At 38.8% G+C, this 15,993-nt stretch overlaps 1 protein-coding gene across 4 annotated transcripts in view; it reads right to left on the bottom strand.

Annotated features, from left to right (window-relative positions):
* Positions 1-15,993, bottom strand: part of AGBL4 (AGBL carboxypeptidase 4) — a 1,219,476-nt gene that overhangs the window by 311,621 nt on the left and 891,862 nt on the right. For all 4 annotated transcript variants that reach the window (XM_044770751.2, XM_044770749.2, XM_070509980.1 and 1 more), the window contains one exon: positions 14,693-14,732. In XM_044770751.2, coding sequence (XP_044626686.1) covers positions 14,693-14,732 — 40 coding nt within the window. The remainder of the gene's footprint in view (positions 1-14,692; positions 14,733-15,993) is intronic.

Raw genomic sequence — 15,993 nt, 5'->3', positions numbered from 1 at the left:
ATCGGAAAGGAAGAAGTAAAACTGACTCTGCAGATAACAAGATCTGATATATAGAAAACTCTAAAGGCTCCACCAAAAAACTGTTAGAACGAACTCAGTAAAGTTGCAGGATACAAAATCAACATACAAGCGTCCACTGCAGTTTTATACACTAACAACGAACTATCTTAAAGAGAAATAAAGAAAACAATCCCATTTACAATAACATCAAAACAAATAAAATACTTAGGAATAAATTTAAGGAGATGAAAGATCTGTACACTGCAAACTTTAAGACATTGAGGAAAGAAATCAAAGAAGAAACAAAGAAATGAAAAGGTATCCCGTGTTCGTGGATTGGAAGAATTAATATTGCTAAAATGTCCATACTATTCAAAGCCGTCTATAGAGTCAAAGCAATCCTTACCAAAATCCCAAAGGCATTTTTCATAGAAAAAGAATCCTAAAATTTGTATGAAACCACAAAAGACCCTGAACAGCCAAAGAAATCTTGAGAAAAAGAAAACCAGAGGCATCACACTTCCTGATTTCAAACTATACTATAAAGCTACAGCAATAAAAACAGTATGGCATTGGCATAAAAACAGACACACAGACCAATAAAACAGAATTGAAAGCCAAGAAATAAACCCATGCTTATAGGGTCAACTAATACCTGACAAGGGAGTCAGAAATACTCAATGGTGAAAAGATAGTCTCTTCAACAAACGGTGTTGGAAAAACTAGATATTCACATGCAAAAGAATGAAATTGAACCCCTATCTTACACCACTCACAAAAATTACCTTGAAATGGATTAAGGACTTAAATGTAAGATCTGAAACTATAAAACTCCTAGAAGAAAACATAGGGGAAAAGCTCCTTGACACTGATCTTAGCAATGATTGATTTGGATATGACACCAAAAGGATAAGCCACAAAAGTAAAAATAAACAACTAGGACTAGATCAAATTAAAAAGCTTCTGCACAGCCAAAGAAACGATCAACAAAATGAAAAGGCAACCTGTGGAATGGGAGAAAATATTTGCAAACCATGTACATGATAAGGGGTTAATATCTAAAATATACAAGGAACTCATACAACTTAATAGCAAAACAAAAAGAAAAACAAAAAAATACCCCAAAACAAATAACATGATTTAAAAATGGGCAAAGGACCTGAACAGCCATCTTTCCAAAGAAGACACCCAAATGGCCAACAGGTACATGAAAAGTTGCTCAACATCATTTACCATAAGGGAAAGGAAAGTCAAAACCACAATGAGATATCACCTCACTCTTGTCAGAATGACTATTATCAAAAAGATAAGAGATAATAAGCGCTGGAAAGGATGTGAAGAAAAGGGAACCCTTGTGCACTGTAGGTGGGAATGCAAATTGGTACAGTCATTATGGAAGTTCTCCAAAAATTGAAAATAGAGCAACCACATGATCCAGCAATTCCACTTCTGGTTACATATCCAAAAGAAATGAAATCACTATCTCAAAAATCTATCTGCATCCCCATGTTCATTGTGGCAGTATTTACAACACCCAAGATGTGGAAACAACATAAGTGTCCATTGATGGATAAACGGTTAAAGAAAATGTTATATGAATGTTTTTCAGCCATAAAAAAAGAAGGAGATCCTACCATTTGCGACAACAGATGAACGTTCAGGGCATTACACTCAGCGAAATAAATCAGACAGAGAAAGACAAATACCGTATGATTTCATATGTGGAATCTAAAATACCAAACTCATAGAATCACAGAGTAGATTAGTGGTTGCCAGGAGCTGGGAGTGGGGGAAATGGGTGGTGGTGGTCAAAGGTGAAATAAAGAGAAATAATTATCCTTGGTGTTAAGATGTTTTCTAATTTTTCTAAAACTTATCTAAAAAATATATGAGCTAATAATAATAATAATAAAAAGAATGTTTGCTTCTTTGGGAAGGATTTTAAAATACAGTGTTTCCATAGACACCTAACATAATGACTAATGAAACAAACTCAGTACTCCCCTTCCCTGCTGTTCCCACGAAGGAAATGAGCCCTCAGATGGGTAAATTACCGATTTCTTATTCTTTCTCATGGCTGGACTGGGGTGATTGTAATTGCACTGCTTCAGGCCAGAGTACATCACACTTGCCTACAGGAGATACAACTTATGCTCCACAAGTGCAGAGACAGCCTTATGCTGCTGCACACCCCTAGCATGTGGCTTTAGATCTCTAGTCCCTGAACCAATGAAAACCAATGTCCTCCTAGCGAAGGCTGGATGAGCTCTCATCTTCTTCTCAAACCCCATTGTGAGGCCTAGCATGATCAATAGAGCTTCTGTTCTGGCCTCTAATGTGTATGGCATGTTCATGCTAATATTAATAATACACTAGGGGCTTTATTGCCATGATTACCTCACTTAATCTTCATTTCATCCTTATAAAGTAGGTGCCACCATCCACAGTTGATGGAAAACTAAGCCGCAAAGCAGTTCAACAATTTTCCTAAGGACATGGAGCCAAGAAGTGGCAGAATCAAGATTGGAAGCCAGGTGTACCTGGTTCCCAAACTTTCACTACACGCTGTTGACTCCCAGCTAAGGCTGGCATCCTGCTCCATATCTGTTAAGTATAGATCCTGTTGTCTGTGGCCTTGGCCACTGGTGTGGGTCTAGCTTTAACCAGGAAGACCCTTTTTGGGTCCACGATATAGCCCCCACCCGATGATGAGTCTTGCCCAGAGATTCTATCCCTGGAGTTCCTGCTGGGCCCAGCCTTTTGGATAGAAGGGCTGCTGCAGAACAGATCAATGTTTGCTCTGCTCTCAGACCTTATCATCCTCACAGTTGGTTTAGCTGGGTCACAGAGCTAGTCACTGCAAAAATTCATGTGATCTTGGGTCATTTCCAGGTAATGTCAGGTCCCAATTTATTCCCCAGTTTCATGGATAATGTTTACAACTCAACTCTCAACCAGTTAGCACAGTAGATTTCCCTGGACAAAAATACATGTTCAAAATGAGCTCATAATGACCCAATCACAGAACAAGAAGCAATAGAGATTCTGCCAGGACTGCTCGGTGAAAGTCTCTCTCTTTTTCCTACTGGACTAGAATTTGGGAGAATGTAAATCCTGCCATCTTGAGACCACATGTGGCTAGAAATAGAGTTAACACTGAGCAAGTTGAGTTAAGAGAAGGAGAAAAATAGACTGGGCCCTCTGAGCCCTATATCAAGATACACAGAAAGGCAAATTTATTTCTGGATTATCTATGCACATTAACCAATGAATTGCCTATTTTTGCTTAAGCTAATTTAGGTTGTGATTAAAGACTCCTACTTATATAGTTCCTGTGCCTTAATTTTACCTTTCCTGCCTTGAATTCCAGTTCCTCTAGGCCTGGGGCCTACATTCAGTCTGATGGCCAAGGTCTTGCCAGCTCTTTCCTGACCTGACCTCCTTCGTGCTGATCAGCTGTGGTGCTTTTGGGTGCCACACATCCGATTCCCCTTCTAAGAGCTCAGCCCACCCATCCAGATGTTCCAAAATGGGACCCTTGACCCTTCCCATTAACCTCCTTATCTGAGTACTGGGCTGTGGCATCCTATATAGATTTCCCAGGACAAATATCCTAGGAACATACTACTCAATTTGTCTCCTGGGGACCATGAGAACAAACATGTTTCTCTCTGCCTTTATATGTTTCTCAGATTCTGGAATTTGTTTACTTAGATTTAATACATCTTATGAGTAATACCCAATGCTGTTGTTTTTCATTGTTGACATGAGAGAAGGAGGTTGGGGGATGGAGGTGGGAATGTAAATTGATACAACCTTTCTGGAAATGAGTTGGCAATAAGACTCAATAATTCCTTAAATATATCAATGCTCTTTGGCCCAGTAATTTCACTTCTAAAATATCCAGTATAAAGAACTTATGCAAAAGAAGTAAAATGCTTTTTTCACAGGTAATTTTATGATAGAGTTATTTATAAGAGAAAAACATCTGGAAATGAAACAAATGCACAACAGTAGGGCATGTATTTTTGTAAACCAGTTGACATATAAAAGATGGAAGCTACTAGAACTTTTAAAAATAAGTATGCCTTTAAAATGCTCATAAAATTCTCATGGATCTAGTAATTCCATCCCTAATAATGTAAGACAATAACCTAAAATGTAGACCAAAATATACACACAAAGGTTGATAAATTATTCATAAGATTGAGAAACTAGAATCAAGTTAAATATCCAACACTAGTGGCATGGGAAAATATTTTTGCTGTAATATTAAGTGAAAAATCAAGATAAAATCCTATATTCTATATGATCTCAACTATGTAAAACAAAATTATACATGCATAGAAAAAAAGGCAAAGAAGTAAATGTGTTAAAATATTAAACAGTGATTGCCTCTGGGTGATAACTAATATTTTCATCTTTATAACTTCTGTGTTTCTCAAAATTTGCACCATGGGCATGTGCAATTTTTTTAATAGAGAAAGTTATTATAAAAAGATGGTAAGTATGTAAACTACATAGCAACGTGAAGATTGTTTATGAAATAACGTTAAGTGAAAAAAGATGTATATAAAAACTTACTGTGATTGCAATTATGTAAATATGTTTCTGAATATAGACATGAACTAAAAGGGAAAATGTATAAATAGAATTAGGTTTTGTATTGTGCTAAGGCTGTGGGACTAGGAGTGATTTATTTTTCTTCTCTAAAGATCTCTTTAAAGTTGTTTTAATGATGTGTATGCAGTTTTTGAACCAACTTCCCTGTGCACGTCCACTGTGCTGCTAACTTTCTGGCTGTGAGGGCAGGAGTCCTCTGGCTTGGCTTTATTCCTGGTGCTGGCCACTCTGAACCGGCTTCACAGGCTGTGTTGGCTCTAAAAATGGCCAAGAGGCAGGTAACAATGGCTAGGTTGGCCTCTCTTGTTCTTTTAGACTCCAGAGGGGCTGAGTTTACATCATGGGGGACTTTAATTGGAGACAAAGTCCAAAGTTGTCATGTAGTGGCCAGCAGGCTCAGTCTATCACAATTTAACATAGGTATTGTTTTAATAAGGTTGAGAGAGGATAAGAAACTCTGTGAATATTTGTAATCAGGAACAAATCTAGGTGGGATTTTTTTCTGAGGTTTGTATGATATCTTAGGAAATCAATTGTCTCTTCAGGACACAACCTAGTTAATACAAAAGCCCCAGGGACTATGATGTCCCTGCCATTCCAGGCTTTCCTTATCCCCAGCCAAGTGGGTCAGCTTGAATTCTGTCTGGGAAAGAAGACTCCGTGGGCCAATATCACAAATGAAGTGATATATATATATGTAAATCTGCAAAAGGCAAAGGATTTAGAATCAGATAGATCTGGATCTGAATCCTGACACCATCACTTATTAACTGTATTCACGTGGGCAATTCTCCTAATCATGCGGCATCGTGGTTGCTCATCTGCAAACCAGGAAAGATGATTCTGTCTTATGGGGTAGTGAGTAGGGTTATGTGAAAAATATATAGAAAGTGTCTAACAGAGCTCTGGCACAGAGTACCAGTATTTGGATACTTCCTAAATGCTGGCCTTGTAGTCTATACCATCAAAAGGTTATGACCATTTGACAAGGGTACCAAGATAAATCAATGGGAAAGAGCAGTCTTTTCAACAAATGGTGCTAGGAAAACTGGACAGCCACATGCAAAAAAGGTAAGTTGGACTCCTATTCCACATCATATAAAAAAAATTAACTCATGGGAGCACATCTTTGTGACCTTGGGTCAGGCAACATTTTCTTAGATATGATACCAAAAGTAAAAGCAACAAAAGGAAAAATAGATAAATTAAACTTGATCAAAATTAAAACCTTTTCTGCTTCAAAGGACATCAAGCAAGTGAAAAGACAACCCAAAGAATGGGGAAAAATATTTGTAAATCATATATCTGATAAAAGATTTCGTAACCAGAATACATATTTAAAAACTCTTATAACTCAACAATAAAAAGACAAATATAATTTAATTAAAAATGGGTAAGGGAAAATAATTTGACTAAACATTTCTCCAAAGATGATATACAAATGGCCAATAAGTACATGAAAATATGTTCAACATTATTAGTCATTAGGGAAATACAAATCAAAACTACTATGAGATAGGACTTTACCCCCACTAAGATGGCTATAATCAAAAGTCAGCTAATATCAAGTGTTAGAGAGGAGGTGGGGGAAATGGAAGGGCCCTACATTGCTGATGAGAACATAAAATCGTATAGCTACTTTGGAAAACAGTTTGGTAGTTTCTCAAAATGTTTAGCCTAACATTACATTACCATATGACCCAGCAATTCCATTTCTAGGTTTACATCCAAGAGAATTAAAAACATATGTCCACAGCAAACCCTGTACACAAATGTCCGTAGCAGCATTATTCACAATAGCCAAAAAATGTAAACAACCAAAAATTTCCATCAATAGATGAATGGATAAACAAATTGTGATATATCCATACAGTAGAAGATTATTTGACAATAAAAAGAAATGGGGTACTGATATATGCCACAGTATGGATGAGCCTTGAAAACATTATGTTAAGTAAAAAATGCTAGTCACAAAAGGCCACATATCATATAATTCCATTTATATGAAATGCCCAGAATAGGCAAATCCATACACACAGAAAGTAGATTAGTGGTTGCCTGGGCCTGGAAAAAGGCAGAAATGGGGAGTGACTGCTAATGGCTATAGAGTTTCTTTGTGGGGAGATGATAATGTTGTGGAATTAGTGGTGATGGTTGGACAACTCTGTGAATGTACTGAAAACCACTAAATGGTGCTCTTTAAAGGATGAATTTTATGACGTGAATTATATCTCAATAAAGCTGTTATTTAACAAAAGCTATGACCATCACTTTTTTTTGTTTTTTTGTTATTTTTATTCCAGTTTTTTTTTTAAATTAATGTTATGATAGATTACAACCTTGTGAGATTTCAGTTGTACATTATTGTTAGTCATGTTGTGGGTACACCTCTTCCCCCTTTGTGCCCTCCCCCCACCCCCCTTTTCCCTTATGACCATCACTTTTAACTTGATGGTGGGAATATAAAAATCTTCCTAGAAGTGTGATAAAGTATATTGATCATTGCCACATATACTAGTTCTCCTCAAAGCAGGGCCCTTCCCTGTGGGAAGATTCTATGTCTCTATTGAATTTAGGAGTGGCCATATGACTTGCTGTGACCAAGGAAATGTGGGCAGAAGTGACCCCTTCTAAAATTGTTTAAGAGCAGGGATATGGCTCACCACCTGTCCCTTTTTCCTTTGCCGTGATGATCCTTATGGCAGCTGCTGTCAGTATCTTCCTGCACTCTCACGTATTCTCCTGGCACTTATTGTTTCTCTACATGTTGAATGACTTCCAATTGCCGACACCTGCAAATCTCTCCTGAGGGCTTCCTCTGGTCACTGGAATCTGCTATGTCCATACACTGAGCAGATTGGAAGTAACACCCCGAGCCCTACTCCCACGCCCCTCAGAGGGATGATTCTGAGGCTTACTTTCCACACTGACTCCCAGGGTTCCCTAGTAGGTTTAAGTCCCAATTGGCCTCAGTGGTAGCTTGCTTGATAATGAGACTTTCTTTCCTTTCTTCCCTTTACTGTATCACTTCTCCCAAAGTCTCTGGAATCACCTCCCAAATAAACCATTTGCACTAAAATATTTATCTCAAGGTCTTCTTAGGGAACCCAAACTAAGACACCCAGCAATGTTCCAAACAGAGGATACTTGTCAGCCTGGGTGCCAGAGTAAAGATGATGTAGAGCAGAGCTGACTCCACTCCATGAAGGACATGTACCAAAAGTGAAAAATAACCCTTTTTTGTGTGCGTGAGGAAGATTGGCCCTGAGCTAACACCTGTTGCCAATCTTCCTCTTTTTGCTTGAGGAAGATTGTCACTGAGCTAACATCTGTGCCAAACTTCCTCTATTTTACGTGGGATGCCCCCACAGTGTGGCTTGACGAGCAGAGCTAGGTCTGTGCTTGGGATCCAAACCTGTGACGTGGAGAGCACAAACTTAACCACTACGCTACTGAATCAGCCCCTAAACTTTTGCTTTTTAGGCCTCTGCAATTTTGATGTCATTGTCACTTCAGTGTAACCTAGCCTGTCATGACTAGTGAACTATGAATACCTGTCCTCAGTAATTCTCGTTCCACAAATTTTTCCTAATAAAGATGCACACAAAAATACTTATACAAGAACATTCATTGTGGTGTTATTTATAATTAAATAATTGGGGACAATTTAATACATAATAATAGGGGAGTTAAAAATAAAATAGAATGCTCTTCAGGTATATAAAATTTCCTCTTAGAACATATTTAATAACATTGAGATGTTATTAATGTCCATACTATATTCAAATAAAATGTTCACACTGTATTCAAATAAAAACAGTGTATACAGTATCATTCTAATTTTTTTTTTAAATTACATATATATTTGCATATCCATGTACAAAAAGTAACAGTCTTTTTAGTCTCATGGTATAGGATTTACTTGGATAGGAGAAAAATATTTTCTCATACTGCCTCCCTTCTATCACAGAGGTTATAGGAGAACAAACTTTCCAAAAAGAAAAGAAGAAACTATAGTTGGACTTGTGGGTCAAATGACTAAATAAGTTCATGCTTCAATAAGCCCCTTCATTCCTATCAAATAGTAATATTGGATAATATATGCAAAAAGAAATGAAAATATATAATTGGGCTCCATTGTGAGGGAAATATTTTCATGAAGCTGAAATGTATAGAAATGCAAAAGGGCAAGCGGTCCTGAGGCTGCTTCCTTGCTGAGATCTGGATATAGAAGCAGATAGTAGCAGCTGAAAGTCTGCCTCCTGTGGTATAACAGGGATTAAAAGGGCACTATAGGAGGGGCTTGCCCCATGGCATAGTGGTTAAGTCCAGTGTGCTCCACTTTGGTGGCCCAGGTTTACGGGTTTGGATCCTGGGTGCAGACCTACACCACTTGTCAAGCTATGCTGTAGTGGCAACCCACATACAAAATAGAAGAAGACTGGCACAGATGTTAGCTCAGGGCTAATCTTTCTCAAGCAAAAAGAAGGGGCAGATTGGCAACAGATGTTAGCTCAGAGAGAATCTTCCTCACCAAAAAAAAAAAAGAAAAAGAAAAAGAAAAAAAGAGCTCTATAGGAGATGAGGATCAGAGACAAGATCTTCTGTTTAGAGCAAGGACTTAGAGTGGGACCCCCCTGTCATGAAAGGAACCTAGGAAAAAAAATGCTGCTGCAGCACTTTCTGGGCTCCTGTGAGTTGCAGGCCTAGAGACGTGAGGAATATAGCTGTAGGAATCAGAAGCAATGCCAAGCTATCCTGCTGACTTTTTGTCATTGGATCCGCCATATCCCCAATATTTACCAGGTACTGAACTGAAGATGTGGGTAGAGTCAACTGTAAAAACCACAGTATAGAGAGATGTGAGCATAGTGGGAGTTTGGGGGGTCAGGGATGAGGGGAGAGAATAACAGAAAACTTCCTCCTCAAAGTGATCTTACCAATTAAAATTTCAAATTGCATAAAGAAATTGAATACCAAAAATGATACTAAACAAAATCAACAATTATAACTTGAATTCACTCCAGATGAAACTTATTTTATAGAACAAAGATTTTAAAATAAGCATATTGAGGATGTTCAAAGAAACAAATGAAGACATTAAAACAGAATAAGAAATTATGAAACAGAATAGGCAGAAATAAAACAAGAACAGGTGGATAAGAACAAAATTAGAAATCTCAGAAATTAAAAATATATAGTCGTTGAAATATTGGAAATGACAGAAAAAATTCTAGACTAGACATGGTCAAAAAATGAATTTATGAATGCAAGCTACTTGCGGGGAACTCAGAATCAGTGCAGTAAGATAAAATAATAAAAATTATGAAAATCAGTTAAGAACCACGGAAGGCCACTTGAGAGAATCCAAAATTCGTCTAACAGAAATTTTTAAAGAAGAGAGTCAAAGGAGTGGAGGAAAAGCAATATAAGAAAGATAATTTGCCAATAATTTCTCAGAATTAAAGAAAGTCATAGATTCTCAGGTGGAAAGTACCATAGATTCTCAGTGCACCAAGAAGGGTAAAGAGAAATAAATTCACACCTAGACATGTCAAAGTGTAAAAGAAGAATGTTAATATTAAAAAACAGTCTTGAAACTTACCCAAGTTAAGTTACCGAAAACAATTAAATAATTGCAGATTCGCATCAGCAACTATGGATGTCAGAAAACAGTGAAAACAATTCTAAAAGTACACAGCAAAGTCTTCTTCAAACTAGAATTTATACCTACCCAAGCTATCATTCCAGAGAGAAGTCAAAATAAGGGCATATACAGATTAAGAGGGTTGCCCATGGGCTCTCACTAAAATAGCTATTCAAGGATTCACTTTAGTAAGGTAACATATGAAAATCCTGGGATACGATAAACAGGATAAGACAAAAATTCAAAAGCTGTGCAGGAAAATCAATTAGCCCCTAATCATCATCATCATCATCATCATCATCATCATCATCATCATCATCAAAATCATCATCACTGTTTTTCTTTTTGGCAAAAGTTTAATTTAAAAGTCTAAATAATAACTAGGTGTTCACAGGGCAGTGTTCAATAGGCAGTTATAGCATGCTAAGGCTCTTTTTGTGGCTGAAAGGATGACAGAAATTTTGAATAACTGTAGACTTTGTAAGAAAATGTATAGTCAAGTATATATCCAAAGGGTAACCAGTTAAAGGTGAGAAATAAAATCTACAGCATCTAAATCTGCAGATGGGTAAAAAAGCAGGTAATATACAAAATATAATCCTCAAAAAGGCAGGGCAAAAGAAAAAAAGGGGAAATGAATAGTAAACAGAAAGCACAAATATGGTGGTAGAAATATGTCCAAATATATTAGTACTTATAATAAATATAAATAGATTAAATTCACCTGTCGCAATACAGAGATTATTAGATTCTATTTTTAAAAAAAGATTATGCTTTCAAAAGATGACCATAAATGGGAAAGGGAGAAGGATAGCTCCCTACCAATTATAAAGACAGCATTAAAATTAAGATCTATTATAACTAAAACAGAGTAGAGTCACTGTAAAGTAAGATGGAAGACCAATGGAATAGCACAGAGAGCTCAGAAGCAGATTCTGTATAGGAAAATTGATAGATGACAGACATGTAATTGCTAATAAGGGGGAGAAAGGATGGACTAGTTGTTGTACGGTACTGAGATAATGGGTTATCCATATGTAGACAAAAAAATTAAACCCCTAACTCATATCATACACAACGATCAGTTCTAAATGAGATAAAGACCCATGTGTGACATAAAACTTGACAATTTTTAGAACACAGGAGAATATAATATCCAGATAGAGGAGGGTTTCTTAAATAAATCACAAAAGCAAAGCTCATAAAGCAAGAAGATTAATAAATTCAATTACATTAAAAGAAAAAACCTTCTATAAATCAAAAAACACAGCCATCGTCTGGGAGAAGATATCTGCAATGCACATATAGTGACAGAGTATTGATATTCAGACTAATAAAGAACTACAAATCAATAAAAAGAAACAACCCAGTAAAAATGGACAAAGGTTATGAAAAGTCAATTCACAAAAGCAGAAGCCAAAGTGGTCAATAAACATACAAAAAGATAATCGATTCCACCAGTAATCAGGGTAACACATATTACAAAAACAATGGGGCGCCATTTCATGCTTATCGTGATGACTGGTAAAAAGTCCTAAGTCTGACAATTCCAGTTGTTGAGGATTCAGGGAAATGTAAACTCTTATACTTTGCTGTAGGAAGAGTACATTTGTTCAACTATTTTAGAAAACAATTAGCCATTATGTGGTAAATTTGAAGATGCATATAATGAGCAATTCCTCTCCTAGCTATATGCCCCAGAGAAATTCTCATACTTATGACAGGGAGACACATTAAAAAATGCTCTTTTTAGCATTGTTTACAGTTGAAAAAAAACTGGCAATAACCTAAATTATGATCAATAGAACGTATAAAGAAATTGTGATGTAATCATATGCGGAATACCACACAGCAGTTAAAAGGAATGCACCAGAGCTACATGTAACTACATAGATGAATCTCTACAATATAATAATGAGTAGAAGAAAAGTCACAGAATGACATTTATAGTGTGACATCATTTATAGGACTTTGTCAAACAACACCAGTTATACCAGTTATATTTTTGGATACACATATATGGAAAAATGTTGAAATTATTACAGTGGTTACCTATAGGCTAAAGGGGAAAGATACAATCAGGTAGGAGTACAGAAAAGTCTCAACTAAATCTATATATTTTTAGATAGGGGACTCTGTGGCATAGATATGACATGATAAAGCCAAAGTGTTTGGTGCGGAGGGGGGACAGTAAATGTTCATTATATTCTACTCTTTTCTGTATACACAAAATTATTAATAATAAATAAATTAAGAGTTTAAAGAAGATAACACAGATTGTTAAGGCTTCCAAATTCTCAGCCAGCATTTCTGAAGGCTCCTAGTCTATGAGGAATGGCAGCATCAGACTGTAGTTCTGTGTTGAGGATGGTCTCAACAGCCTCAGGAGCCCCAACAAGGTAGCACCTCCCACCGGTAGCCCTAGAGAGGTAGTAAGCCCACTGGTAGTGCTGCAGCTTGCAGTGAAAGACAGCTAATAACAATCGGGGAAAGTACCTGGACATGGAATACAGTTGTCCAGATAACAATGGTCTAATGGTGCTTCCTAACCTTTGCAAGTCATGGATAACATTTGTCTGACACACTGGAGAAGAGGCTACCACCCTGGGGGCTCCAGCTGCCCCAGGTCCTACCTGTCCCTCTGAGAGCTGAGTGTGTCAACATCTCACAGTGTCTATCTCACAAAATCACATAAGTGTAGCCTACTTGCAGTACCCAGTGTGCCACAACCAACTTTTGGGAAGCTTTGGCCCAGAAGGTACTCTTCTCTCATGTAAAAGCAGGGAAAATTATACACCTGCACTTAACATTTTTCAATTCCACAGTTGGGCAAAAGGAGTGCACTGAGGGTCACAACTACTCTATTTGACTTTGTGCAGTAGCAATTAGGAACAGAAAGAGCTGGCACAAAAGAACTGCAGTTAACAGAGTCTGAAAGTTTCCTTCTAAAGCAACTGAAGTCAGATCAAGAACTCTCTCCACTTCGTATGTTGGAATCCTATCAGGGTGTGACCACATGAGACTAGGATGTGAAAGCAGGCTATCTGGGTCAGCACACGTGGAGTAGAACAGGACACAATCACAAAGAAGAGCAACCCTTCACCAACACCTTCGTGGGGAGGGATTGGTAGGTCACACAACTGAGCCACTTTACTTACATTAGCCCATGATTTGGAATTTCTATATATATCAATCAGATATGTTAAACATAGTTCATTCTATGGAATAGATTAAACATTTTCAAACTAGTTCATCTTCGTCTTCTAAAGTCCCAAGCTCTATCAGGTGGAAATACAGTTAGGTCACCAGAACTGGGTGGATCCAACTTCCACTTGCAGTCACTGTCTTATATCTCAGTTACATGGACTGAAGACAAGTCTTTGCGCTAGGATAGTGCCTGCAGAGGACAATTTCTCAATCTCCTTGTATGTGAGCCAACCGGCCCCCAGATACAGCACGACAGGCTTGATGGAAGGCAGAGATGACATGGCACAGCCAAATTGGTCACTAAAATATTGAAATACCTCCTTTTTTATTGGTAGTTAGCCACTCCTAGAGCCCCTCAACCCTGCCATGTGACCCCTCTGCCACACCAAGCCCCTCCCCAGGACCCCATCTCCCCACAGTCCAGTAACCAACGTGTTAACGCCTAACAGCAGGGCGTCACCAGGGCTGTTAAATATTTTGAATATCACCAATGGATAAAGATGAATATCACCAATGGATGAAGCTCCACACCCACTCTTGAGTGCTCACTACCCTGCTGGCATCATCACCCCCTTGGATTCCAAGAGAGAGCAGCTTCTCTTGTTGGCCAGTTTTGCCTCAAGTTCCCAAACCAAAATAAAATGCCTTTCTGGTAAAACTAAACTTCTCAACTTCCTGCTAGGCTAGATGCCAAGCCTAGGAGACAGAAGGACCTTTTAATCCCAGGGCCACAGCTTTGTTGGGGGACTTGTCCTTCCCATAAAGGTGACAAGAGTCATCCTGACCCTCAGCATGGAAGACCAAATCTGGTCATTTCCCCAGACTGGCCCTTCCTCATGAACCATCATCACCCTTCATTCCATGCCACTCACCAGGCAGCTTCCCCATTCCCCATGATTTTAAAACTTATTTCTCAAGAGACCAGAACACTCCCTTGACATATGAGTCCACGGAGTGATTGGGGAGAACTCGGCCCCAGAATACACAGCAACATCAGAGCATCGGCCCCGCTATCTGCAGAGTCAAGAGGAGGCGGCACAGAGCTGGGAGGGAGAAAAGAAACTGCCTGCAGGGCAGAGGATGGGAGGGAAGGGTTGTTCATGATGGGTGGAAGTTGTGCTGTCCATTCAGGGAGTCAAAGGAGGCGGGCAGGAAACCAGGCATTGCTCTAGGACACAAGGGAAAAGCCAAAACAGAACAGCAGCACCTACTCACCAGGGCTGGTTATTGTCAGGAGGTCAAGCTGCCGCTGTTGCTGCAAAAGAAAACACATTGTGAGAGCACTGATTTGAGCCAGAGCCAACCTGGTGCTTAGCTGGTCAGGGTGGATGTGCAAAGGGAATGCTCAGTCACACAGAGCAGGGTACCATGTGGAAAAGGTGGTGCTCCCCCACAATTCTGCAGACAGGCCTAGCACCCTAGAGACAAAGGGACATGGAGGGCCTCTTTGTCTTGGATGGTTAGAGCTGAGAGGTCTTCCAGTCAAACCTATATTATACTTAGAGAAAATGAGGCCCTGAGAGGAATGTGGCTTACCTACAGCCACAAAGAAAGTCCCTTTCCAGACTCCCAGCCATGGGCTCATTCCTTTGTACCAGATGGCCTTAAATTTCTCTTTGCTCATACTGGCTGCACTGGGTAAGTGATATCCTGGCAACCTCTTTGCTTTGGGTCCTTAAGTCACTGTTACCCTCCTGAAACTCCTTTCTAACCAAGATACTCCTGGGCTGGTAAATTTCTTGAATCTGCTCAACAATGCTATGTCAGTTTCAACTACTGATGATCAAAACATTCCTTCTCTTAACTGAATCCTCATCTCTTTGTATTACACAACATTCATGGAAAATAATATTTCTCGGGTATACTAGGCCATATAGATGAGGCTGCTTGTGTCTGGAGGCAACTTGCCTTGGCTACCCCAAGGGCTGAGGTGATCAATATCTCAGGAGGCTTGCCCCCTGTCACAGCATATTTATGAGAAAGCTCTGTCCTACATTGGACGTCGTGGGAACCTGGAGGTGGAGAAGTCGGTACTGGAGGCGACGGTGGGGGGTGGGGCGTTGGGGAGGCGGGTAGTGGTGAACAACTCTCTTGAAGACTTAAGAGTCAGGATTCCTTAAGCCCCAGTCCATCTCTTTCTATTTCCTACACTTGATTTTCTATAAACAGTACTGGAAATCTATAATTTTTTTCTTAAAGGGAGTTCAAACAAACTCCATTTTGAGAACCACTGCTCCAGGATACACATTGCAGGATCTTTTGATTACCTGGTATTTCATCTAGTGGATTCATTTCACTTGCATTTCCCTCTTTATCTTGCCTCTCTCCAAGAATGGCTCCCTGAAATTCTGCTAAAGCAGAAAGGGGAAGGCAGCAACATTTTTTGAGTACTAACTATAGGCCAGATGCAGTACCAGGTGCTTTGATGTGCCATTTCTTTTCATACTCTCAGCAATCCTATAGGGTTGGTAATGTATAAGGGTGGGACATGAGATTCAAAGAGGAGAAATTATCTG

This window comes from Equus asinus, chromosome 5 (genome assembly GCF_041296235.1).
Source record: "Equus asinus isolate D_3611 breed Donkey chromosome 5, EquAss-T2T_v2, whole genome shotgun sequence".
In the NCBI taxonomy this organism is placed as follows: domain Eukaryota; kingdom Metazoa; phylum Chordata; class Mammalia; order Perissodactyla; family Equidae; genus Equus; species Equus asinus.
Note: the sequence above shows the minus strand (reverse complement) of the source record. Positions and strands in the feature narration are given on the sequence as shown.